The 26674-nt window shown below is 53.6% G+C and overlaps 1 protein-coding gene across 3 annotated transcripts in view; it reads left to right on the top strand.

The window, feature by feature from the left end:
- Positions 1–25592, top strand: part of LOC119978769 (bile acid receptor-like) — a 185180-nt gene extending 159588 nt beyond the window's left edge. For 2 of the 3 annotated variants that reach the window (XM_038820628.1, XM_038820629.1), the window contains exons 9-11: positions 5272–5400; positions 17878–17991; positions 24224–24462. In XM_038820628.1, the coding sequence (XP_038676556.1) occupies positions 5272–5400; positions 17878–17991; positions 24224–24462 (482 nt within the window). Of the gene's footprint in view, positions 1–5271; positions 5401–17877; positions 17992–24223 lie in introns of all 3 variants that reach the window. The other variant, XM_038820630.1, reaches the window with a different exon arrangement.
- The last annotated feature ends 1082 nt before the right edge of the window (positions 25593–26674 follow it).

Genomic DNA, 26674 nt, shown 5'->3' with positions numbered 1-26674 from the left:
ACTCGAGGCGAGCTAAGTGAGGCCGGGGAATAGCGGGAGAGCCAAAAACGAGAACCGCGTGAAGCACCAGTTTGCTCCCGTAGATGAAATCGGGATCTCCCCATAGTGTGGCAAGAAACCAATTATCACCACTTACGCGCTATTTTAATTCAAGTAACGGGAGTGACCCCATATCCATCCGCCTCCCGTCATTCATCGGCCTTGCCAGCAAGTGCTCACGCTAGCGCCGATTCGTACTCTTTAAAAAACGTGAACCTGATGGACGGGCTTCTGTGGGGAGCCGAGGAGGTGAGTAGCCATCTTTCCTCACAGGCAAAGATGGGCTTGCTGCCCTCATGCTCAGTGGGGAGATGGGGGATCTCAGCTAGGGGTGCAGGGGTGGGCCTCCATGTGAGGGTGGGAGGAGGCGCTGGGGGGAACCATGCATGGCACCACCATGCCAACCCCTGGATCCGGTGTACCCAGTCCTGGGGCAAATCATGTCCCTGCCCGTCTGCCCCACCGAGCACCCATCAGCCCCACTGACTGCCGAAGCCTTTGGCCGTTTAGCTGAAGGCTATTGCTAATAGGAAATTGGCAATCGTGGTTAAGTGAGCACTTCACACAACCCAAGTGGATTCCAGTGGATAGGCGGGCCATGTAGCATGTGGGCGTCATTGCTTAGCTTCCCAATCACACCTTGATGCCTGTACACGGCGGGAGGCAACACCACACACGCAGCAGCCAACATCTGAACACACAGGGGATGGGATACAGTTCCAGGCATGTCCACGGCTGGAGGGTTGGTGAGTGCCACGGGGAGGGGACCAGCGCCTTGTCCAGGTGACGTTATAAGCGGGTGTCCGGGGTACCGGGTCTAGGGTTCAGTAAGGGGAGTTCGCTGCGGCCAGGTGTGCGTGGGCGGAGCATGCCAGGTGGTGGGTGGGACTTCAATGGGGGAATGAAGGGTCCTGGGATGGGAGCCAACACTGTTTGTCAGTCTAATGCCTTACAGATATTGAACACTATGCAAGGATTTTGGACCCAGCTTGCCCCAGTGGTGCTGCTGCTAGGCGGGGCGGCCAGACACCGGAGACAGCAACAGCGGTGTCTGCAGATGCTCAAGGCGGTGGCCCATGTGCCGGACCCCGCCACACACAATGAGGATGTGGCCGCCCATCAGGCCAGGGAGGGAACCAGAGATGGAGTCCCACGACGGTCGAGGATGTACAGGCTTTTCTGGTTGTTTTAACAGACAACAAACAGAGTGTGCCACAGGAGGCTCGACCTCAACAAGGAGACGGTGCTGCACCTGTACCATGTCCTCACGGACTTGGCTCTACATGGAGGAGGAAGACACCTGCTTCTGGTGGCCGTCAAGGTCACTGCAGCTCTGAACGTTTATGCCTCGGGAACATTCCAGGGCTCCAGCGGAGACCTGTGTAGCATATCGTAGGCCACAGCCTACAGGTGCATCTGACAGGTCACTACTTTAACTTTGACATGGACCAAGCCCAGCAAGGTGCCAGGGTAAAAGGTTTCCCGCCATTGCCAGGATGTCCAGGCCCAGGGATAATGGATGGCATGCATGGTACCCTGTACTCACTGAGACATCTGGACATGCCCTACATTTACAGAAAGGGGTTCCACTCCCTGAACATACAGCTCATGTGCGACCACCATATGAAGATCATGCACGTCTCGGGGAGTGTCCATGACAGCTACATACTTCGAGGACCACCCCAGGATGGGCGACTGGCACTTGGGGGATAAGGGGTACCCGCTGAGGCCCTGGCTAATAATGGGCCGGCGTCTGAAGTTGAGACCCGATACAATGAGGCCCATGTGGCTACCTGTACTGTCATTGAGCAGTGCATCGGACTCCTCAAGGTTACGATGCCTTGACTGCTCCAGTGGTGAACTCCAGTACACCACCGAGGGGTTGCACAGCAGCAGGGCGATGAGCTGTAGGCTGATGATGAGGAACATATGGCCACCGAGCAGGAGGAGGAGGAGGAGGAGGATGAGATAGCGTCGGACCAGCAGGAGGCTGCAGGACAGGCAGCAACAGCGAGGTTCTGACAAGTCCCAAGGGCCAGCGAGGCCCTCATACTCCCCCAATTTACTTAGGCCATGGCTTGGTCATTCATCACTACCTTACCCACCCATCACCCCCATCTCCTACCCTCCCAATATCTGTGTTGCATCACTCCAGGGTGCTGGGACTGTGTCGGCAGTGTAAGCAGGTCAGCGTCGAGAGCAACGGGGTGATGATAACCAGCAGAAAGTGCTTCTCAATCTATACGATAGTCTGACTCCCGCCTGTCTGCTGAGTGCTCGCTCACCTGCACGTAGTGTGCCCGGGTATGGGGAGAATGTCTGGAGAGATGGGCTAAGGTTCGGAGGTCGGCACTGATGCGACCATCAATTCACACGAAACAAGGAGTAGAAGTAAACTGTGGCTTTAATCGACTAGAACAGTGCCTACCTGCGACTGCTCTGCTACTGAGAGCCACCTACTGCTCTTTATACCTCCCCTCAAAGGGAGGAGCCAGGGGCAAAGCCCACAAAGGCACCAACATGATACATCACAGGTAATATCTTACAATGGTCCATAGGTGGAGCCCTCATGGACAACAGCGTGATACAGTTACATAGATTGTGAATGGTTAATGCAATACATTCACCACAGGCACGAATTGCGGAAGAACGTGACAAAGGCGTCATTCTGGTTGTGCACAAGGTTGTTTGTTGTGTTTAAGAATTCCCCACTCTCCCGATGGTGACGGCCCCAACACCCACCCCTCTCCATGTGCCCTCAGTGATCCTTGATGTGCCTAGCCTTCTTAGCTCTACTGCTACATCGAGGTGTATCCCCAAAATGCACATCTGAGGTGGAGCCAGCCAGCTGCTTAACACATCCCGTGGCCTTCGATACCCCTGGGGGACGTTCTCTGGGGGCTCTGGGGCGTGCACAGCTGCTCCGGGTGCTGAGTGTGAGACGCGGCCTCATCAGAGTGGTGGAACCTGGGGTAGCTGGTGGCCACCGTCACCACTCCATGGCTTTGGTCTGGGTTGGTGATCAGCGCCCCCTCCTCCCGGTCGGTACGCATAGGGCCCTGGGGTTCACCTTGGGATGGAGGGGCAGCTGATTCGAGCCCCAGCTGCCCCTGCATCATCTGGCTCTGCCAGACCTGGCAGGACCATTGTGCCAACGCCCTCGGCAATACTTCTCAGTGACTGGGACACGCCTAGCAGTGCCTCAGCGATGCATGCCATGCGACTGGGACAAGCTACGTAGTGCCTCGGCCAATTCCGTCTGAGAGTGGGATATGTCCCGCAAAACCTCATCAAGGACAACCTGGTACTGGGTGACATCCTCCAGCGAGGTGGACATTCTGTTGAGACCCTCAGCCGTGGCCATTGCCAACTGCGCGATGCCTTGGGCACCTTCACTCGTGGTGCCGGCGTTGTGCACCAGGCTCTCCACTGCAGTCGCCACCCTAGCACTGATCCCTGGGTGCCATACATTGCCAGCGACATCTCCTGCGCTCGTTGCCTATGGGACACCTCTAATCGGCCATGGATCTGCTGGATTGTCGCTAACATCTCCCTCTGAATGTCCTGACCATTCCCTATCATCTCCATCAGTTCTGGGATTACCTCTTCCATTGGCTCAGTATCAGGCTGGGACCCAGCTGCGTCCTGGGATCCGTAAGAAGTCTTACAACACCCGATTAAAGTCCAACAGGTTTGTTTCAAACACTAATCTGGTGTTGTAAGACTTCTAACTGTTCTCACCTCAGTCCAACGCCGGCATCTCCACATCCTTGGGATCCAGCAGACCTCCGACTGCTGTCTCACTTGGAGGTTCCTGCCTCCACCTGATGTACATCAGCAGCAGTGTGGTGCTCACCAGATTGTGCCTCAGAAGCCTGACCACTAACATTTCCCACCGAGGTGTGTGTATCTGTGCTGGTGGAAAGTGGGGGTGATAGCTGTGATGCAAGTATAACAGTGGCATCCTCGGAGCTCCCCTCCGAGGTGGTCTCCTGGGAGGCTGGAGCGGGTACCACCCGGGATGGACCGACACTGTCTGCTGGAGGCCCAGCTGGAGAATGGACATGTGGTCAGTGGGAGGGATGGGCCAATCAGTAAGGCAGTAACAACTCACATGTGGCAGGTCCTCCGGATGGAGCCTGGTGGTTCCTCACCTCTGCATCGTTCGTCAGCCTCTGTTTTGGTGACTGCTCTGTCCTCGGCCACCCCACTCACCTCCAGGGCTCGAAGGAGGTGAGGATTCTTAACTCTGGCACCTCACCACCAGTCTGGGCCCTCTCCCGGCGATGGTGTGACAGTTCCTGAGGAGACATAGAGAGGGCATCGTTAGCCATACACGTGGTTCACAGTGGTAGGAGGGGGAGCGTGTGAAGGAAGGGTTGGGAGAGTTGAAGGGAGAGGGGGGTAGAGGGAGGGTTGGGGGTTGAAGGGAGAGGGGAGGGGAGGAAGGGTTGGGGGTCGCATGGAGAGTTGGGGGGGTTGGATGCGCGCGTGGGGGCGGAAAGATCTCAGAGAGGGTGTGGGGGGGGGGGGGGATTGGTGTTGATTCACTTGTGCTGCCTGGTGTAGGTCATTGACCCTTTACCGGCACTGGAGGCAACACTCCCAGCACTCACAGCCGTCGCTACCTCATCCCAGGCAGCACTGGCTGCCCTGTCACTGCCCTTCCGGGACACTTGGGGGAACTGGGCTCCATTGAGTCTAGGAGCTCCCCGGATCTGCATCCCCAAATCGTGGGGCTGGTCTCCTGGGCGCCATTGTTGCAAGCTGGTTGGGGTTGGTTGAGCAAGTGCTGCTCGACCTTGTTAGTGGGGGCTGGCGAGCATGGTGCTGGCGAATTGGCTAGCGAGCTTTCATTTACGGTGAGATGCCCATGAGGCCTCGTTAAGTGGACCAATTAACGTTGAATAGCATTCCTGGCCTCATTGACTCTAGCATTGGGAAGCTCGTGGCAGTTCCCCATCACTAACACACTTAGAAATCTTTCCGGAGAATCACACCCAACATTAATTAGTAACCCATATTTTATTTTGTCTTGTTCAATCAATATTTTACATTAAACAACTCAATTTCCGCTCTTCTGAATTGCTTTGCTTTTGTAGATGTTTAAATATTCATTGACATACAAAACGTAAATCAGAAAGTTCTTTAGTTACGTCATGGATTGCAGACTGTGGCCATGTGGTATCAGGCTATACCTGATTGGAACTCACTCTTTCCTTTGTTTTACAGACGCTGATCATTACTCCACACTCTCTGGGTGCTGTCATAACCAGTGTTTTGAAGAGCATATTCCAGCTGTTATGATGGAGCAGTCCCATCTGGATGAAGTCTCGATTATAGTTCCAAACTGTACATTAGGTAACATCTTCCAAACAATTACTGTATTGCAATAATTGTGATGAAGGCAATTACAACACACCTGATTTTATTTTTATTTTTAAATGCAAGGGCAAATTGTGTCGGCCTAGGTTATTATCTGGGGAGCGAAAAATACCAATAAGTTTAATTTTCTCAATGCATTAGACATAACACGTTTCCAAGTATGAAAGGACAGGAATCATGCGAATTAACAGCAATGGAGTCCCGATTATGAAACACCCGACTATTTAAAAAAAAGCAAAATGCTGGAGATGCTGGAATAAAAACAGAAAAGATTGGGATTAATCAGCATATCTGACAGCATCAGTGCAGAGAGGAACAGAGTTAACGCGCGTGTTTCTCCGTTTCAGAGACTAAGGGCAGGATTGTCGTCTGCTGACACCAAAACCGGGAAAGGCTTTGGGCGGAGAATCGGTCGTGAAGCCAAAATCATGGTGGGCGACCAAATGCCATGATGTGGTGCACACAGCAGCATCAATGCATTCTACTCCGCACATACAGTAAATACTGTTCGCATATCATTAGCAGGCCTGACCCAGTATTGTCCGGGGCCTCCGCGATGCTCCACCTCCGTTGGGGGAGTTACTGATGGCGAGTTTCACTTGTGGTTTAAAAAATCGGGAAACAGGCGCCATGGCCGATGGGGAAGAGGAGACACAACCGGTCCTGCGGCTGGCTGGGCGAGAGAGGGGGCTGGAAGGGGTAGTGGGGTGTCAGGGAGTGACCAGGGGATGGGCCGTGGGGTCAGGGTGTCCAGGCACGGACAGGCAGCAGGGACAGGCGCCAGGGCCAGAGAACCACACGGTGCCAGGCACCGAGAGGGCCAACGGTGCGGAGGTCGGAGTGCCTGGGGGAATGGCTGGGGGTGCATACCAGTCATCTCGAAGGCCCTATATGCTCACTTGGCACAATACATCAAATTCAATGTGGACCGATCCACCAGGATGCCCGGGCAGCGGGGTTTGCCGTCAATGCCAAGTTCTGCACGTTCTCCCCGTGTCTGCGTGGGTTTCCTCGGGCCCTCCGGTTTCCTCCCACAAGTCCCAAAAGACGTGCTGTTCGGTAATTTAGACGTTCCGAATTCTCCCTCTGTGTAACCAAGCAGGCACCGGAAAGGAGCGACTGGGGGCTTTTCACAGTAACTTCATTGCAGTGTTAATGTAAGCCTACTGACAATAAGCGATTTTCATTTCATTTCATTTATGACAATAAAGATTATTATAAGATGCCCCAGGTCCAGGGAGTGATCAACAGGATGCATGTAACCCTATAAGCACCGGGGCAAAACAGGCCGGTCTTCACCGGTGCATGACAGTTCAAAAGTACTTCCACTCGATGAACGTGCAGCTGGTGTGTGACCATGAGAGCATGCTTGCCTGCACCCAATACCTAGGTAGTGTGCAGGATGCCTACATCCTGGCACACTCAACAGTTCCTGACATCTTCGAGGCACACCCCCAGCTGAGGAGTTGACTCCTGGGCGATGGACATGCCATCCAACCCCCACACACTACCTTCTCGGCCCACCCTCCCTCCCATGAACAGCCCCTTGCACCACCCCCGCCCCCACACCCTTGCAGCCCCCTCCGTGATTCCTCACTGCCTCGTGGGCCCTGGGTTGGCAGTAACAACAGGTCTGGTCCATGGTTTGGAGAATGATGACGACCTGCTCTGGGATGAGCTCTGGTGCTCCGCTCCATTTGACAATGTCTGATTCCTGCCCAAGGTCGCACTTTCCACCATCCACCTGGGTGATCCCTGCATGTGATCTGGCCATTCCATCACACAAACCCACTGAACCCTTGGGATGTGGCGGTGGGAAGGAGGGGGGGAGAGTGTGGTGGTGGGGGAGGGAGGTTTGGGGGTGGGTCGCCGGAGCGATGATGATAGATGAACTGGGGTCCCTGGCTCATGCCAACTCGCAACTTCCGCCCATCTCTCTCCCCACCCTCAGTCCCCCCACTGCAGCCAGCCCAGCCCAGCCCTTTACTCACACCTTTCTGATAGAGCACCGAGGCAGGTTGAAATGTTATGAGCAGATGTTTATTCTGCAACAGTGAACACACATATATATATAGGTTTATATATATACAGTATATACAGGTTTGTGCCCCTCCCCCCATTCGCTATCCCAAGTGCTGCACCCGTGCCAACTTAATGGGTTCTAACTTTCTGGCCTTACAGGCCCTATTCACGTCTAGGTGAATTCCCAGGCGGTACACCTGGAGTGGAGGCAGCCTGCTGCAATTCCCGCCCAACAACCTGGATCTACTTTGGCAGCCGTCTTCTGGGGCGACCAGGGCTGGATGGGCCTGGCTGCTGCTCGGGTTGAGAAGTGGCTTGGTGCCACCCTTTTCTGCCTGCTGCCCATCATATGCACCAGGGACAGGAAGGAGGAAGTCTGAGCTGCTGTGGCATTCCGGTACCTCCCCTTTGAGAATCACCGACATGGGTCCCATCACCTCCCCTTCCCTCAGGATACCCGATGGCTCCCGCCTACTCCATGGGATGGGGGTGTGAATGGAACAAACCCCTGAGGCTCCCTGCCACCTGGCGCTGCCAGACCTGGAGGCCTGCTCCCGCCCAGACCAGGGTCCCGATACACGCGGTATGGAGCACAGGCAGTGGACCAACTCCCTCTGGGCCTGTGCCACATCAGTCAGCACCAGGACAATGACGCCGTGACTGGATCACACTCTGGAGCGCTGCTGGAATGTCCAAGTGGCCCTTGTACATGGCTGCCGATGACAACGCAGCCCTGTCCTGGACCTCGGCCACCGCCCGCACAGAGTGCCCCAGACATTGCAAAGTCTGACCCATGGCCGAAAACTTCGCCACAAAATGCCTGCACCGTAGATGCGGCCAAGGCCTGGGTGGCACGCATAGTCGGTACCACCTCCAGCTCCTGCAGCAAGTTAGACTCCACCAACTGCATCTGCAGGTGCTGGATGGTTGCTGACACTCCCTCATGTAGTCCCTCGCTCTGCGACTGTATCTCCACAATTAATGGGGCTGCCCTTACCAGAAGCCTGAAACCTGTCTGGACGGCAGCTAGTCCCTGGGGATCACCACCACCTCAAATCACCCCCACACCCCCCTCCACCACCACCCTCACACCACTCCCTGCACCACAACTCCCACATCACCCTCACCACCCGCACACACCCCCTCCACCACCACCCCCACACCACTCCCTGCACCACCACCCCACCACCCCCACACCCCCCTACAACACTCCCTCCACCACCACCCGCACACCACCCCCACACCACCCCGAACCCTTCTCCATCACCACCCCACCCGCTATCCCACACCACCACTCCATCACCACCACCTGACCACCACCACCCTGACAGCCCACCTCCACCACTGCCACCCCTACCACACCCTCCGCACCACCTCCCACCACCCCAAGCTGTGATCCAATTGTGCATCATGTCTTATGTCTTACAGGATCTCCTGGCGATGAGGCGGGCTCTCCTGGTGCCCTCGCCCACAATCACAACCCCAAGTGGAGAGCGGCGAGGAAAAGGTCGCAGACAGTGTGGTGAACGTTTGCTACTACAATTCACCACTGTTGTGTATTGTATAATGTTGATGCCCTTGTAGGCTCCGCCTGTGGCTACGCCCCCTTGGGGGTGGTATATAAACCTGTAAGCCTGTAGGCGGCAATCAGTACAGAGCAGTCGCAGGCAGGCATAGATCTAGCGTATCAAAACCACTGTTCACTTCTACTCTTCGTCTCGTGTGAATTAATGGTCGCATCAATTTAATAAGCTAAGATATCGCAATGGAAGCGCCCTCAAACCTGATCGACTGGAACTCGACCCGGAGGCAGCCGAAGCCAAGGGGATCTTTTCGCACTGGCTCCGCTGCTTTGAGGCCTACCTAGCCGCCTCCTCCTTGCCAGCCGTCACCGAGGCACAGAAGCTGAGCCTCCTCCATGCCCGGGTGAGCAACAGAATCTCCATACTAATCGAGGAAGCGACCACATACGCAGACACAGTCGCGATCCTGAAAATACATTATGTGAGGCCGGTGAACGAAGTGTTCGTGCAGCATCTCCTCACTACTCGTCGTCAACATCCCTGGGAATCGCTGGAGGAATACCTACACGACCTGCGGGTACATGCTCGAAACTGCAATTACAAGGACATCACGGTCTTGCAGCATATGGAACTCGTCATTCGGGACACCTATGTAGCTGGAGTCCGGTCCAACTACGTCAGACAGCGCCTGCTCGAAAAGGACGCCCTCAACCTAAAAGAGACGGTAAAACTATCCACCTCCTTAGAAGTAGCTTTCCAGAGCCTCGTGGTCACCCGACCAGAGGGTGTTCCAGGCCTGTGTTGCGTGGCTGCCCGCCCAACACGGGGGGCGGTCAGAACCAGCACCTCAGGCAGCTTTGCCCGGCTCGGAACATGACCTGCAGCGGCTGCGGCAAGAAAGGACATTTTGCCAAAGTCTGCTTGGCCTGACCCAAAGCTCCTAAATCGCAGGACCGACTCACAGACTCACAGGCCCGCAGACCCCGCAGCGTGGCTGCGTGCCTGCCGGTAATGCCCCCTTCTGACGCATCATCCGTCTCGTGCTACCCATGGAGGCCGCCATCTTTAACCCTAACCGAAACGTGCGACTCATGGGGGCCGCTATCTTGGCCGCCATCAGCAACGCCGCCGACACGTGCGACCGACGGGGGCCGCCATCTTGGTACCACCCCGCTACCTCCGACCACACCGGCTACCCGCAGCTCGGCTCTGTCACCCTCGACCAGTCACGGCCCAAGCACCTCAGGTACTCGATGATGACCGTCCGGGTCAATGGGCACAAAACGCCCTGTCTGTTTGACTCTGGGAGCACGGAGGGCTTCATACATCCAGACACGGTAAGGCGCTGCTCTCTCCAGATTTCCCCCGCATCCCAAATGATCTCCCTTGCTTCCGGATCATATTCGGTGCAGATCCGGGGGTACTGTGTCGCGAACCTCCCGATACAGGGCGCCGAGTACGCCAATTTTAAACTCTATGTCCTTCCCCATCTCTGCGCTCCTCTCCTGTTAGGACTGGATTTCCAGTCCAACCTCAGGAGCCTGACCCTGACGTTCGGCGGGCCCCTACCTCCTCTCACTTTATGTAGCCTCGCGACCCTCCCCTGCTCTTCGCGAACCTCACCGCCGACTGTAAACCCGTCGCCACCAGGAGCAGGCGGTACAGTATCCAGGACAGGAATTTCATCAGGTCCGAGGTCCAGCGGCTCTTGAGGGAGGGATCATCGAGACCAGTAATAGCCCCTGGAGGGCCCAAGTGGTGGTCGTCAGGACCGGGGAAAAGAATCGGATGGTTGTAGACTACAGCTAAATCATAAATCGGTACACGCAACTCGATGCGTACTCCCTTCCCCGTATCGCGGACATGGTGAATCAGATTGTACACTACCGGGTTTTCTCTTCAGTAGATCTGAAGTCCGCATACCACCAGCTCCCAATCCGCCTGGAGGACCGCCACTACACGGCCTTTGAGGCAGACGGCCGCCTCTTCCACTTCCTCAGGGTCCTCTTTGGCATCACCAACGGGGTCTTGGTCTTCCAAAGAATGATGGACCGAAAGGTAGACCAGTACGGGCTGAGGGCCACGTTCCCGTACTTGGATAACGTCACCATCTGCGTCCACGACCAGCAGGACCACGACGCCAACCTTCAAAAGTTCCTCCAAACCGCCCAAGCCCTCAATCAAACCTACAACAAGGAGAAATGCGTTTTCCGCACAACCCGAATCGCCATTCTCGGCTGTGTCGTGGAAAACGGAGTCCTAGGGCCCGACCCCAACCGTATGCGCCCCTCCTGCAACTCCCCCTTCCCCACTGCCCCAAGGCCCTGAAAAGATGCCTCGGGTTCTTTGCACATTATGCCCAGTGGGTCCCCAACTTATGCGGACAAAGCCCGCCCACTTATCAAAGCCACCATCTTCCCCCTGACGACTGAGGCCCACCCGGCCTTCAGCCGCATGAAGGCAGACATTACCAAGGCCGCGAATCACGCGGTGGACGAGTCCATCCCCTTCTAGGTGGAGAGTGACGTGTCAGATGTCGCCCTGGCCGCTACCCTTAACCAGGCAGGCAGGCCCGTGGCCTTTTTCTGCCGGACCCTCAACGCCTCCGAGATTCAACATGCCTCGGTCAAAAAGGAAGCTCAAGCCATTGTGGAAGCTGTGCGGCATTGGAGACATGACCTGGCTTAGCAGGAGGTTCACCCTTGTCACCGACCAACAGTCGGTAGCCTTTATGTTCAACAACACACAGCGGGGCAAGATCGAGAATGATAAAATCTTGAGGTGGAGAATCGAACTCTCCACCTATAATTACAATGTTATGTATCGTCCGGGGAAGCTCAACGAGCCCCTGTCCCACAGACAGGGTGCCCTGTCCCACGGCACACGCGCCAACGCACAAGATGACCGACTCTGGGCCATCCACAATGACCTCTGTCACCCGGGGGTCACCCGGCTTCTCCACTTCATCAAGGCCCGCAACCTGCCCTACTCCACCAAGGAGGTCAGGCCATGACAAGGGACTGCCAAGTCTGCGCGGAGTGCAAGCCGTACTTCTATCGGCCAGACAAGGCCCACCTGGTGAAGGCATTCCGGCCCTTTGAGCGCCTCAGCATCGATTTCAAAGGGCCTCTCCCCTCCACTGACGCAACGCGCATTTTCTTAACGTTCTTGACGAGTACTCCCATTTCCCCTTTGCCATCCCATGCCCCGACATGACCGCGGCTACTGTCATTAAAGCCCTGCATAGCATCTCCACCCTGTTTGGTTTCCTCACTTACGTCCACAGTGACTGGGGCTCCTCGTTTATGAGTGATGAGCTGTGTCAAGCATTGAGCAGGACTACTAGCTACAACCCCCGGGGAAACGGGCAGATGGAGAGGGAGAACGCGAATGTATGGAAGGCCGTCCTTCTGGCCCTACGGTCTAGAAGTCTCCCAATTTCCCGCTGGCAGGAGGTCCTCCCCGACGCGCTCCACTCTATTTGGTCGCTCCTCTGCACAGCCACGAACGAGTCCCTTCACGACCGCCTATTTGTCTTCCCCAGGACATCCACCTCAGGGGTCTCGCTTCCATCCTGGTTGACAACACCGAGGCCTGCCCTCCGATAACACGTGAGGAGCCTTAAGTCCAACCCCCTGGTTGAGGGGGTACAGCTCCTTCACGCCAACCCCGAGTATGCCTACGTGGCGCACCACAATGGCCGACAAGATATAGTCTCCCTCCGGGACCTGGCACCTGCAGGATCTCCTTCAACCCAGCTGGGCTTCATTTTTTTAACAGGGGGTGAATGTGGTGAACGTATGCTATTACAATTCACCATTGTACTGTGTTGTATTATGTTGATGCCCTTTTGGACTCCGCCTGTGGCTCCGCCCCCTTGGTGGTGGTATATAAACCTGTAAGCCTGTAGGTGCCACTCAGTACAGAGCAGTCGCAGGCAGGCATAGATCTAGCATATTAAAACCACTGTTCACTTCTACTCTTCGTCTCTCATGAATTGATGGTTGCATCAGACAGCAACAGGAGCCCTCGACCCGCAGCCAAAGACACTCACTGAGGTTGGGTTGTTAGCGAAGAGGCTCCTGGGGCATTATCTGGTGCACACCACACATGTGCAGCGGTACAACAGGTCGGACGACGGGCTGACCCCAGGGGCTAGCTGCCATCCGGAGGGGTCTCGTTCTTCTGGAAAGGGCGGTCCCATTGATAGTGGAGATGCAGAATCAGAGGCAGGGACTACATGACGGGCTGTCAGCAACCATCCAACGTCTGAGGTGCATTTGGAGGAGTCCAACCACTTTCAGGGGCAGAAGGCGTTGCCAGCAAAGCAACACCATAAGGGTGACGTCAGCGGTGGAGGCCTTGGGGGGGCAAATGCTTCGGCCATGGGTCAGGATGTCCATGGTGTGGGGCACTCTGTGTTGGCGGGAGCCAATCACAGGACAGGGTTGCCCTGTCACAGACAGCTATGTACCAGAGCTACCTGGACATTGCAGCGGCGTTCCAGAACTTGGCCCAGTCACAACGGATCATGGCTGAGGGCATCGACGACATTGCCTGGGCACTGGGTGACATGAGAAGTTCACAGAGGGAGGTGGCACAGTCACTGAATGATGTGGCACAGTCCAAGAGAGAGGTGACCCAATCCCAGAGGGATATAGCACAGTCACTGGGTGATGTGGCACAGTCCCAGAGGGAGGTGGCCCACTGCCTGTGCTCCATGGTCATGAGCATTGAGACCCTGGTCGAGACAGGAGTGGACCATAAGACTGGCAGCGCCAGGTGATAGGGGAACCCCAGGAGTTAGCCCCCCTCCCAAGGAGTAGCCCACGGACCAGCGGGTACCCTGAGGGAGGATGAGGTGATGGGGCCCATGTTGGTGACTCGTGATGCCAGAACACCACAGCACCTCTGACACCCCCCTCTTGTCACTGGTGCATCTGATGGACAGAGGGCAGAACAGGGAGGCACGATGCCACCGAGGACAACTGAATGACTGCTGGGCCCATTCAGGCCCGGTTGCTCCAAAGGACAGCCGCCAAAGGGGACCCATGTCAAAGGGTGGAAATCACAGCATGCCATCTCCACTTCTGATGTACAGCCTTGGGATGAGGTGCAATTCATGGTCACAACCAGCTAGATGTTCATTGAGTGGAACCCCTTTTGGTTCGTAAGGAGCGGCCTGTCATGGGCCGGTGCTCGTAGGGCAACATGCGTCCCGTTGAGCATCCCCTGGGTCCAGGGCAAATCAACGATGATGGCGAATTGGGCTGCCCGGGCATCCTGATGCATTCGGTCCACATTTAATTTGATATATTAGTGGGCACACAGGGCCTCAGTGATGGCCCGGATGTACTTGTGCACCGAGATCTCAGACAAGTCCACACTCGGCGCCTGGAAGGACCCCGAGGCGCAGAGTTCAGGGCAACCGTCACATTGACGGCCACAGGGAGTTGGTGTCCTCCCCCATACCCCCGCAGCTCCAGGTGTGCCATTACCTGACATATATGCCATTAGGTGCCCTGTTCAGCCGGAGTCTTCGATGACATGCCTAATCCAGCAGGTCCTCGAATGACAGGCGCTGCTGCTCCACACGAGGCCTCATGTGGAGCCTCCTTCCCACCTCTTTCTCCTCGAGCTGTTGGGCAGCCGGCTCTCCATCCTGGCTTCTCTTCCTCTCGGAAAGGCTCCGCCGCTATAGGGTCCTCCCCGAGCAGCTCCTACTTGTACAGCCTCAGTGCATCTCCCAGGGCTGCGGCGGCTAGGATGAAGGCCTCCATTCCTGGTTGGATTCCAGTCGCCATTGTTTGCAGGGGGTGAAAGACAGATATGTTAGCATAGTATGTACTCCCATGCCCAATCAGGTCCAACAGGCTACCCGGTGGCCCTGGCCTGCACTGTAGCCCCTCCCCCATTCCCACGCCCACTATCAGCCATTATCCCTAGCACTCTGCCCTCTGCCCTGCATCCGAGGGGCATCTGGCCCTAGCAACCGTCTTTGCTGACAGGCACCCGTCCCTGCCATCAGGGGTACCGGTGGCTGGCCCTACCCATGCCAGCGATACAGTCAGATGCCTCATCTGGTGCCCTCCTGTAGGGTTCCTGTGAACGTTGCCCTAGGGTGGGCCGCATGATCCCCTGTCAGTGGGCGGCATATGGTTTGGGGGGGGGGGGGGGTAGTGTTTGTAAGGGGAGGCAAGTGGAGTGTGGGGGTGATGGGGTGGGAGCACCCATTAGGCCGATGTTACTCTGCGCAATCACGGTCCCTGGTGAGCAGCCCATGCCTGGATACCCCAGTCCTGTGGGTGTTCAGCCTGACCACACGGCCCATCCCCTGGTAACCCCCTTCAACTCCCACTTCCTGCGACAGGGTGGGAAGCCCAAGGTCACACCTCTGGGAACATGTCCCTCAGCAGTCACGGCGCCTGTTTCCTGATTTTTAAAACCGCAAGTGAAACTCGCCGTAATGTAATTCCTCCTGGCGGAAGCGGAGAATTGTGGAAACTCCAGAGAATACCGGGTCAGGCCTGCTAATGATATTGCAAAGGTGTTTACTGTACGTGCGGAGTAGAATGCATTGATGCCGCAGCCGAGGCACCGGAGCATGGCATTCCGATGGGCGCCAGCCGGCGACCATGATTTTCGCTTCACTTGTTTCGCGTTTCACGATTCTGGTGTCGCTGGATGGAGAAACCCGCCCAAATTTCAGGCCATTGATATTTCATCAGAACCAGACAAAGTTCAACAGGTTTAAGGCAAGTACTGAAGCAGTGAAATGCTGGTCTTTAATGGGCTGTAATGACACATGGAATGAGGTGTAAGACCACGGGAGATGGTAATCGGACAAGTGAAGATAAAAAAAGATAGGTATGGAGGAGGTGAAAATGAGGAAAAGCAAAATCATTACCTACAACTGCTACCAGAAAAAAATATGGGCAGAGGTTATGTTCTGACGTGTGGGAGGCTGTAAAGTACCTAATTGTAATATGAGGTGCTGCTCCTCAAACTTACATGAAGCTCCTTTGAAACAGTGTAGGAAGCCAAGCGGCACAGTACCCAAACCTTCACCTAGGCTGGAAATGATATGCAAGCAAAGGTGGAGTAGAAGGGTGGAGTGGAACTGTGCAGGGCAGGCTGGTGAAGGCTGGAAAAGGGGGTAGAGTCTCCAGGGAAGGGGACAGAGTGTTGAAGGAGGATGAATGTGTTGGAGGGAAGGGTCTGTGCTGTCGATAGTGGAGTCCAGGGGGATAACCCAGGGTACTAGGAACAATGACAGTCAGAAGGTGAAGTGGGATGTGGTGGGCTGGGAGGTTTAGTGTCTGTGTTTGGCAGGTGTAGGTGGCATCAGGTAATTCATGGAGAGGAACAAAATGGATGGCATGGAAAATGGGAGGGGTTAGGGTGGGCATGGGTGGTAATGTGTCTTGTTGGCTGCAAGTGGAAATGTTTGTGGAGGTGGGTGATGATAGAGTCCAGGGTAACAGGTGGATGTTCAACGGTGACAGAGGACAGAGTAAAGGTTACTTTGGGTAGGTCAGTGCATTGAGGAGAAGATAGTGGGTGATAGAGGGAGGGTAGAAGGTGGTGGAGCATGTTTCGAAGGATATGTGCACCAGCAGCAGTCATATCAAAGTGGGAGGAGAGTCTTTTCTGGTGGGTGGAGTCCAAGGTCAACACAATTGATGAATAAAGGGATTCCCTAATAATCGTGAAGAAACTCTATGACAATAATGCTCAGTTGTGATCCTCAGTTTTTGATGAAGCCCACATTGTAGCAGTATCCCCGCTGGGCGTGAACCAGACTCACATATTTAAATGCATCTTTAAACTCATTCAAATGTGCTCAACCCATTCGAAGCCAGAAGGTGGGGTGGAAGGGTGGAGTGGTGGTGTGCAGAATAGGCTGGCGAAGGCTGAAAGATGGGTAGAGTCTCCGGAGAAGGGCACAACCCCTGTCGAGGGACTCTCTCACTACTCTCCTTCGCCTGCATGTCGTTTGCAACTTTAGTGCAGGTTTGGGTACTGGCACATCAATGGTGGCATCAGAAACGTGTGAACCAGATCCCGTCAGGTGCTGCGGGCTGGGCTTCGTTCGGCAGCCAGCCTGAGAACGGTCCAAAAAAGGCAAAACCAACGTCAACTAATTTAAAAGCCCAGGAAAGGCTTCCTTGCCACTTATGTATAGTCATGAACCAGAACGTTCTAAATTCCCACTGATGTGGTACTTAAATGAAATGAAAATTGCTTATTGTCACGAGTAGGCTTCAAATGAAGTTACTGTGAAAAGCCCCTAGTCACCACATTCCGGCGCCTGTTCGGGGAGGCCGTTACGGGAATCGAACCGTGCTGCTGGCTTGCCTTGGTCTGCTTTCAAAGCCAGCAATTAGCCCTGTGAGCTAAACAGCCCCTTGGAGGGAGAACAAAATTCCTGAGATAGAAATGGGGTTTCCGACATATCTCCATGGGACACTGGACTCTCCTTTAAGGGTGCCATGACATGGTCAGGAGAACAAGATTCCAAACTAATTTCCCAATGTCAGGAAAATGATGTGGCCTTGTGCCAAATCTTGCTCCCGCCCCGGCCAAGATTCCTTTGGCTTAAGAGAGCAGAAAATCCCAGCCAAATGTCGCTATGTTAAATGTGGCAAATTCCAGTTGAGACTACACACGTCCTTATTTTTCCAACACTGGGCTACTGGTTCATGAGAAGGGAGTGACATTTCAATTTATGCAAGTAAATGAACTCATCAAGTTTCACTATAGCTTCACCTTTTAGTGCTCATGTAATTTATTTTTATTCTATCTCCTAAACTTCTACATGTATCCATCACAATTCAGATACCATGCAACATATGTTTTATTGCAAAGTGAATTTGGAGAGCTTAATATTGTTTCTCTGTATAACCAGGTACAGCTGAAGAATTTACAGCACCAATGTTCGATTTCTACAGAAGTATGGGGGAACTGAATGTGACAGACACGGAATATGCCTTACTTTCTGCAACCACAATTCTTTTTTCAGGTAAAAACAAAAATCACTAATTAAGTTACATTAGCGATGATTCTGAATCTGATGCAACCAAGCACCCATTTTATTTGAGATTGGCTCCAATTAAATAAAGCTGAAATGGTACAGAAGTAACGGGCGCGATTTAACCAAAAAGTTTGAAAGTGTAGTAGTGAGCAGTGACGGCCGGGAGCTTCCCGACGCTCGGCCCGGTGAGGCCGTCACCACTATATTAATTGATCCACTTAATGAGGCCGCACAGGCTTCTCGCCGCGAATGATGGTCCCAGCTGGCTGATTTTCTGGGAATGCGTTCACTAACCCCCGCTAACAAGGGGGAGCAGGACTCAAACCATTCCTGTACAGTCAACCCCACACATCTCACACATGCCTCTGAGAAGACCAGACCCATGATTCGGAGGTGCCGACCTGGGCAGATAATTGGATGCGGTCGAGGCCAGGCGGAATGCCCTGTTCCCCAGAGGATCTTGGAGGGTCAGCCACAGGGTAGCCATGTCACCTGGGAGGGAGTGGCATCGGCTGTCAGCTCGGGGAGCTGGCACCCAGTGCCATAAGAAGATCAACGATCTCCACTGGGCCGTAACAGATGGCTTGGCACCAGACCCCCAACATCCCACCCTACGAGAATGCACCTAGCTCCACCACCACCCAGCAACATTTCATGTCCCAACCCACCCATATCCAGCAGAGCACCCCATCCCCCCCATACCCCTACTCCGCATCCCCCCGTAATCGCCATCCCTCCACAAACTTTCCATTCCCCCCATACGACCCATTTCCCCAACACCCCTGCCAACCCCCCCACAAGTACCCCCCCCACCCCCCTACTCCCGCGATGAATGCCCCCTCTGTGCCCCGCAGGAGAAGTTGGCCCACAACAGACGAGAGAGGGCCCAGACGGGGTCCCGGATATCAGAATCCTCACCCCCTATGACGAATGGGTCCTGGAGGTCGCGGGGGTGGCTGAGGATAGATCTGTCACCAATGTAGAGGTCGGCGTACGGCACGGAAGTGAGGATCGAATGGCCCCCACCAAAATGAACTGTCACACATGAGTTGTTAATGCCATACACAATGACCCATCCCTCCCACTGACCACATGTCTACTCTCCTGCAGGATCCTCATCCGATGGTGACAGCCCATCCAGAGTGGTCCCCTCCCTGCCTCCCATGACAACACCTCAGACGAGAGCTCTGAGGATGCAACTGTTGATGCATCACGGCTGTCATCCCCACCTTCCACAAGCACAGAGACACATTCCTCGGTGGACAACAGTACTGGACAGGCTTCTGAGGCACATTCTGGTGGCACCACACAGTTGCTGAACAGTCAACGCGAGACAGCAGTCGGAGGTCTTCTGGATCCCAGGACCCAGCTGGGACCCTGCCAGACGCTGAGCCTCTGGAGCAGGTTTACCTAGAGCTGATGCAGAAGCTAGGGTGCAGTCGTGATGCTCAGAGGGGGATGTCAGCGACACTCCAGCAGATCCATAGCCAATTGGAAGAGTTCCAGAGGCTACAAGCAAGGGAGATGGCGCTAGCAATGCGTGGCAGCGAGGCCTACACTGCTAGGGTGGCGACCGCAGTGGAAAGCCTGACGCACAATGTAGGCAGCATGAATGGAGATGACCCAAGTTGTGGCTCAGCCGGTGATGGCCATGGCTGAGCACCTCAACTGTGTCTCAGTATCTGGAGGACGTGACCCAGTAGCAGGTGGACCTTGATGAGGCGCTGTGGGTCAAGTCCCAGTCTCAGGTGGGCATAGCCAAGGCACTGCAGAGCATGTCCCAGTGGCTGGGGGACGTGTCCCTGTGGCAGGTGGGCATTGCCGGGGCACTCCAGAGCATTCCCCAGTCAAGGTATCGACACTGTGCTGCAGACATTGGGGAGCCATCAGAGCTGGTACAGCCAGATGATGCAGGGGCAGCTGGAGCTCGATCCAGCTGCACCTTCATCCCAAAATGAACCCCAGAGCCCATGGGCACTGACCAGGAGGAAGGGGTGGTGGGTGCCAACTCAGAGCCACCCTACGGAATGGCAACAGGGGGTACCAGCTCCCTGAGATCCACCCCAATGACAAGGGGCATCTCGGCATCAGCACCCGGAACAGGGTGGCACAGCGAGGCATGTGCCGTCGGCAAGTGCCTCGGAACCCTCCAGCCCCAGCGCCCCCAGAAGACACCTGCCAGATGCATCAAAGGTACAGCAGGCTGCCTCCACCTCTGATGTGCATCCTGGGGACACACCTCAACACAGCAGTAGAGCATGGGAGGCTAAGCAGGTCAAGGATCACTGAGAGGGCATTAGGGGTGGGGGGGGGTAAGGGGGGGGGGGTTGGCTGCAGTGTGGGGGGAATGGTGGGGGCAGGATTTGGGAGGGGTTGGGAGAGTGGGGCAGCACCATCGAGGGATTGGGGACACGTGTAAATTATTAAAAATCGTTGACCTTGACCAATATGATGCCTCCATTACCTTCTTTTGCAATGCGGGCCGAGTACCAATCCCATGCCCATGTCCTTGGACATGAAGGTCTTGGATGCCTCTTCACCACCACCCCCTCCCCCACCCCAGCACACCATGTGTAGGTGATGGGTGTGAACAAGGACTCAGCAGACAGGCAGGGGTCAGACTATGGCGTTGAATGAGGAGCACCAGCGCTCAGCTCTCAGCAGGTTATCTTCACTCCCCTTCCCTTGACAGTGACCCGCTGACAGTGCTGACACAGTCCAATCACCCTGGAGTGATGTTACACATACCCTGGGAGGATGGGAAAAGGTGGGAAAGGTGAATGGGGGCTGTGGAATGGGGGGGAGGGCAAAGGCTAAGGGATGGTGGTAGGGGGGAGTTGGGGAGAGGGGAAATGATGGACAAGGCCATGCCCTGTGTGAAGCAGGCCAGGATGAGGGCCTTCCTGGCCCTACAAGCTTGTCGCCTGTCCTCCAGCATTCAGCTGGTCCTTCGGGTCCCCCCAGGGCACATCCTCCAGCCCCTCCTGGTCCAACGCTTCCTCATCCTCATCGTTCTCCTCGGATATGGCCACATGTTCCTCCCCCTCCACCTCCAGCATGTTGCCCCACTGTTGGGCCAGGTGTGGAGGACACAGCAGACCACCACAAAGCGGGCAATCCTCTGGGGGGTTTACTGCAGTGCACCACCAGGGCAGTCAAGGCATTGGAACCATATCTTGAGGAGTCCGATGCACCACTCAATAACAGCCCGCATGGCCGCATGGGCCTTGTTGTATTGGGTCTCCGCTTTGGACACGGGCCTCCATTCTGGCGTCTTTAGTCAGGTTCTCAGTGGGTACCCCTTATCCCCCAAGAGCCAACCAGCCATCCTGGGGTGGTTTTCGAAGAGGATGGGGATGTCCGACTGTCACAGAATGTAGCTATTGTGCACACTCCCTGGGAAACATGCACTTAGGTACATGATCTTCATGTGGTGGTCGCACGCGAGCAGTATGTTCAGGGAGTGGAATCCCTTCCTATTAATGTATGGCACTCCCATACGGCCCGGTGATTGCGAGGCGACATGCATGCCATCTATTAGCCACTGGACCTGAGGCATCCCGTTGATTGTGGAGAATCCTGCTGCCCGGATTGGTCCAAGTCAAAATTCATATAGTCTGCTGCCCGGGCAAACAAGGCATCCATGACTACACGGGTGTACTTGTGGGCTGTAGCTTGTGAGATGCCACACAAGACCCTGCTCGAGCCCTGGAATGATCCTGAGGATCCTTGACGGCTACTGGGAGTAGGTATCCTCCTCCTCCACGTGGTGCCAAGCCCACAAGGACATGGCTCAGATCCTGCACCATCCCCTTGTTGCGGCGGAGAATCCTGTGGCACACATTATCCATCATTTGTTCAAAAGACCAGCGAAGCCTCTATACCTTGAGCCATCACAACCTCCCCATCTGGGTTCCTCCCTTGCCTGTTGGGAGCCAGATCTGCAGGATGTGAGGCAGGGCCCTGCACATGGGCCGCTGCCTTGAGCCTCTGCCAACTTCTCCACCATCTGGCCGCCTAGCCCGCTAGCAGCACTACCAGGGCAGCTTTTGTGAGGTCCAAGGTATTGTCCATACTGTTTAATATCTGTAAGGAATTGGAAGAGGGTGTGAGGCTGACAACCAGCAGTGTTTTCCACCCCGTGACCCTCCAGTTCCGCATTGCTCCTCCCACCTCGCACACCCTGCCCTTGCACCCCTGGCCACATCGGGGGGGCCCCTGCTCACCGGACCCCAGACATCTGCAAGTAACGTTACCTGGACGGGCCGCTGGTCCCCTCCTTGGTGCACACACACGTCCCCTGGTCGTGAAAATGTCCCCAGTGCTGGGGCCCAGCCTTGGTTGCTCGGATGTTGGGCGCTGTGTCCCAGGTATTGCACCCCGCAGTGTTCAGGCACAATGTCCAGGCATCACCGCCTGATGGGGATGCTGGCTAATAACCCCCACATGTTACATGGCCGTCTACCCACGGGGATTCACTTGGGATGTGTGAACTGCTTGCTTAACTATGAATGCCAATTCCATATTAACAATAGACTTCAGCCGTTGTGGCCAGAGGCCTCCATGGTCAGTGAGGCTTATGGGTGGTCAGTGGGGCTGGCGGGCTGGGGCTGGGGTTGCCTACGAATGGGGCCACAAAGTCCAGGAATTGGCATGGCAGACCCGTGGGTGCTGAAACACCCATCAACCACCCCACCTCCAGCCCAGCCCAAGCAATGGGCAGCCACCCCCTCCCTCCCGCCCCGTAACACCCCCCCCCCCACTACTGATGGCGGCCAACACCGACCGAGGCTGCCCCCCCCCCTCATAGCTCTCCCATCGCCGGGTCGGAGAATCACCGGGGGCCAGCGTCAATCCATCCCCCGCCGTGTCCCGAATTCTCCGCCACCAGAGATTCGGTGGGGGCGGGAATCGCGCCGCGCTGGTCGGCAGGCCCTCCCCAGCGATTCTCCGGCCCGTGATGGGCCGAAGATCTGCCGCTGTCAACCCTCTCCCGCCGGCGTGGATCAAACCACCTACCTTACCAGCGGGAGCAGGCGGCGCTGGCGGGCTCCAGGGTCCTGGGGAGGGCGCGGGGCGATCTGGCTCCGGTGGCCCCATGGTGGCCTGGCCCGCGATTGGGGACCACCGCTCGGCGTGCGGGCCTGTTCCGTGGGGGCACTCTTTTCCTTCCGCCTTCGCCATGGTCTTCACCATGGCAGAGGCGGAAGTGACCCCCTCCCCTGCGCATGCGCGGGGATGACGTCAGCAGCTGCTGACGCTCCGGCACATGCGCGGACTTACGCTGGCCGGCGAAGTCTTTTCGGCCCTGGCTGGCCTGGCGCCAAAGGTCGTCCACGCCAACTGGCAGTGCGCCAACCACTCCGGCGCGGGCCTAGCCCCTCAAGGTGAGGGCTTGGCCCCTAAAGGTGCGGAGACTTTCTCACCTTTGGGCGGCCCGACGCCGGAGTGGTTCACGCCACTCCATCACGCCGGGAACCCCCCGCCCCGTCAGGTAGGGTAGAATCCCGGCCCCGGTTGGAGTTGTCTAGAACTTTGGTGAGGCCACAGCTGGAGTACTGTGTGCAATTCTGATCACCAGATTAGAGGAAGGATGTGATCGTGCTGGAGGAGGTGCAGAGGAGATTCACTAGGATGTTGCCTGGGATGGAACATGTAAGTTATGAAGAGAGGTTGAATAGTCTTGGGTTGTTTTCATTGAGCAGAGAAGACTAAGCGGTGACCTGATCGAGGTGTACAAGATTATAAGGGGCATGGACAGGGTCAGTCACGAGGGGCACAAGTTCAAGCCGAGGACAGGAGGTTTAGGGGAGATTTGAGAAAATACCTTTTTACCCAGAGGGTGGTGACGGTCTGGAATGCGCTGCATGGGAGGGTGGTAGAGGCGGGTTACCTCACATCCTTTAAAAAGTACCTGGATGAGCACTTGGTACATCATAACATTCAAGGTTATGGACCAAGTGCTGGTAAATAGGATTAGGTTGGTAGGTCAGGTGTTTTTCATGTGTCAGTGCAGACTCTTTAAGGGCCGAAGGACCTCTTTGATACTGTGTGACTCTGTGATTCCACCAGGTTTTATTTTCCATGCTGCACCCAGGCAATCTATAACACCTTGGATGAAAGATGAAAAACAACCCCGTGTACTTTCACATTTGTAGTTAAATTACAGTGTGCCAGGTTTGTTTGCTCACATCTCATAGTTATTTTTGTTGTTCTGTAGATCGACCCTATATAAAGAATAAAGTCCATGTAGAAAAACTACAGGAGCCTCTTTTGGAGATTTTATACAAATACTCCAAGATCCATCATCCAGAGAGTCCACAACGCTTTGCTCGGCTGTTGGGTCGCCTTACTCAACTTAGAACCCTTAACCACAACCATTCAGAGGTGTTGATGTCATGGAAGATGAAGGATCAGAAACTCACACCCTTGCTCTGTGAAATTTGGGATGTACAGTAAAGGATTATCACAGAATTTGCTAAGTGTTTTTGGACTGGTCAGTTCAACTTGCAAACCAAGCTTATTTTTTGTAGTGCAAAACCACAAAAAATTATTGATGTAAGATTTCACTTTCATTTTCATCAGTGAGCAGCTACTATGTCAGACTACATGGAAGGTAAATGTAGTTATTGAATATAACGAGTCTAGTTATTACAGTAACTGAGGCTTTTGCTTTTATATGTAACTTTTGTTTACTATATTGACCAACAGCGCTTATTTGGTTTGTCACCAATTGCTTTGCCATTATATTTTTACTCTGTAAAGCATTTTTTCTCAATCAGAGTAAGACTGGCTTGCCAGTAATTAGGACAGTTTGTAATTCACATTCTTGATACAAGACCAGGTGTTTGCTGGGAAAGCTTAGGCTGAGCACCAGCTCAAAAGCATTTTTTTTTAGATAGTCACATCCCCAAATGCGCCTAAATTCCCAAATAATCTGTTTTTAATATCGACATGAATTTACATAAAATACGACAAAATATTAGAATAAATATATGAAATGACAGAATCACCAAAAATTCATGTCAATTTGTTTTCGCAAATTTGTATACGAGTGTTTTACAGACGAAAATGCAATATACCTTCAACTGCTATAAATTAAGAATATTCAAGAAACTATTATGCCATACATTGTTTGTGAATTTGAATTGAAAAACAATGGGCATTAATAGAATATATTATGAGTGAAGAGCTTTAGGGACTTCTACCTGGAGCAAATTTACAATTCTTTAATAGGAAAATATTAAAATGATAACAATATGCTGTGAGACAAACTAAATGAATAGCTGGGCATGACACCATAAGGGAGTTTTAATTGTCAATAGTTTCTAATGCTTTCTGATAAGTTTATAACTGTATTTCAGAACTGTATTGTGACACTCTTCATGGGTAACCCATGTTATATGTAACGTCAAAACTCAATTTGTAAATATTAGTTAAATGCACAAAATTACAAGTGTCTGATAGACAATGATGTTATGTATATGCCTGTGATTACATGACAGCTTAAAACTCTCACATCATCATGTTAGAACAATATTTGCTGGTGTTATGTGTATTCACTGAATAAAATGAGCCATTATATAATTCAGGTATATCGCTGAATATTCTGACTAAAAGTCATCACCTCTGTTTAATAACATAACATAATAGGAACTCTCTATATGGGAAAAGCAAATGTACAAACCAGCATATGCACACAGCACTGGCCTACTAATTTGGTTATTGAAAATGAATGGGTGAAAAGTTCAGAAACAATTGCATGTTGCCTCATGTATTTAGAATACTGGTGTGGTTTTGCAATGTGTTAGGGCTCTCTGTTTTACCAACTTCTCCTGTCAACCATCATATGGCACAATTGCTAAGTAAAGTGGTATTGGTTCCCGACAGAAAGTTAAGTGAGTGAGGTAGTCAAACCAAGTTATTTTCATGTAACTTGAGGCAGCTGACTAAACAGCAACACTAAGAAGGTATGGAAGAAAATTCCTTATCCAGGTATTGGAGTATAACAGAGAGGAATATCAAATAAAAATAAAAAAAAGTAATGGGAAAGATTAAACAGCACATCAAAACTCAACCTTTTTGAATCCACCCCATATTCTGCTTCTCAAACTCATATCCGGCTGCATAAAAATTACCCATGAAGATAAAAGCAAATTACTGCAGATGATGGAATCTGAAACAAAAAGTACTGGACAATCTCAACAGGTCTGACAGCATCTGTGGAGAGAAAAGGGAGCTAATATTTCGAGTCTGGATGACTGCTAAAGAGTCATCTAGAATCAAAATGTTAGCTCCTTTTTCTCTCCACAGATGCAGTCAGACCTGCTGAGATTGTCCAGTATTTTGTGTTTTTGTTAAAATTACCCTGAGTTTATATCCTGCTTGATGATTATTCCTAATATTTAATACTCTTTGAGAAATTGGCAAATATATTACAGAGTATAATTAAATAGTAAACTCAAATTAATCAACTGTTACATGTGTAAACGATTAGTTAAACAAGAAGGAACACATTGGGGAAGTGAAAGAAAAAGAAAAACACTGCAATTCCTCACCATCTGAAGCAAAGGAAGAGGGTATCAGAGGCACTCATCAGACATTAGAATGTCTGTATATTTCCTATTTGCTACACTGGAACTGAATTTTGTTAATAATATATCCATAGAAT

The sequence above is a fragment of the Scyliorhinus canicula genome, chromosome 15, assembly GCF_902713615.1.
Source record: "Scyliorhinus canicula chromosome 15, sScyCan1.1, whole genome shotgun sequence".
NCBI lineage: Eukaryota > Metazoa > Chordata > Chondrichthyes > Carcharhiniformes > Scyliorhinidae > Scyliorhinus > Scyliorhinus canicula.
This window is presented reverse-complemented; position numbering and strand designations above follow the sequence as displayed.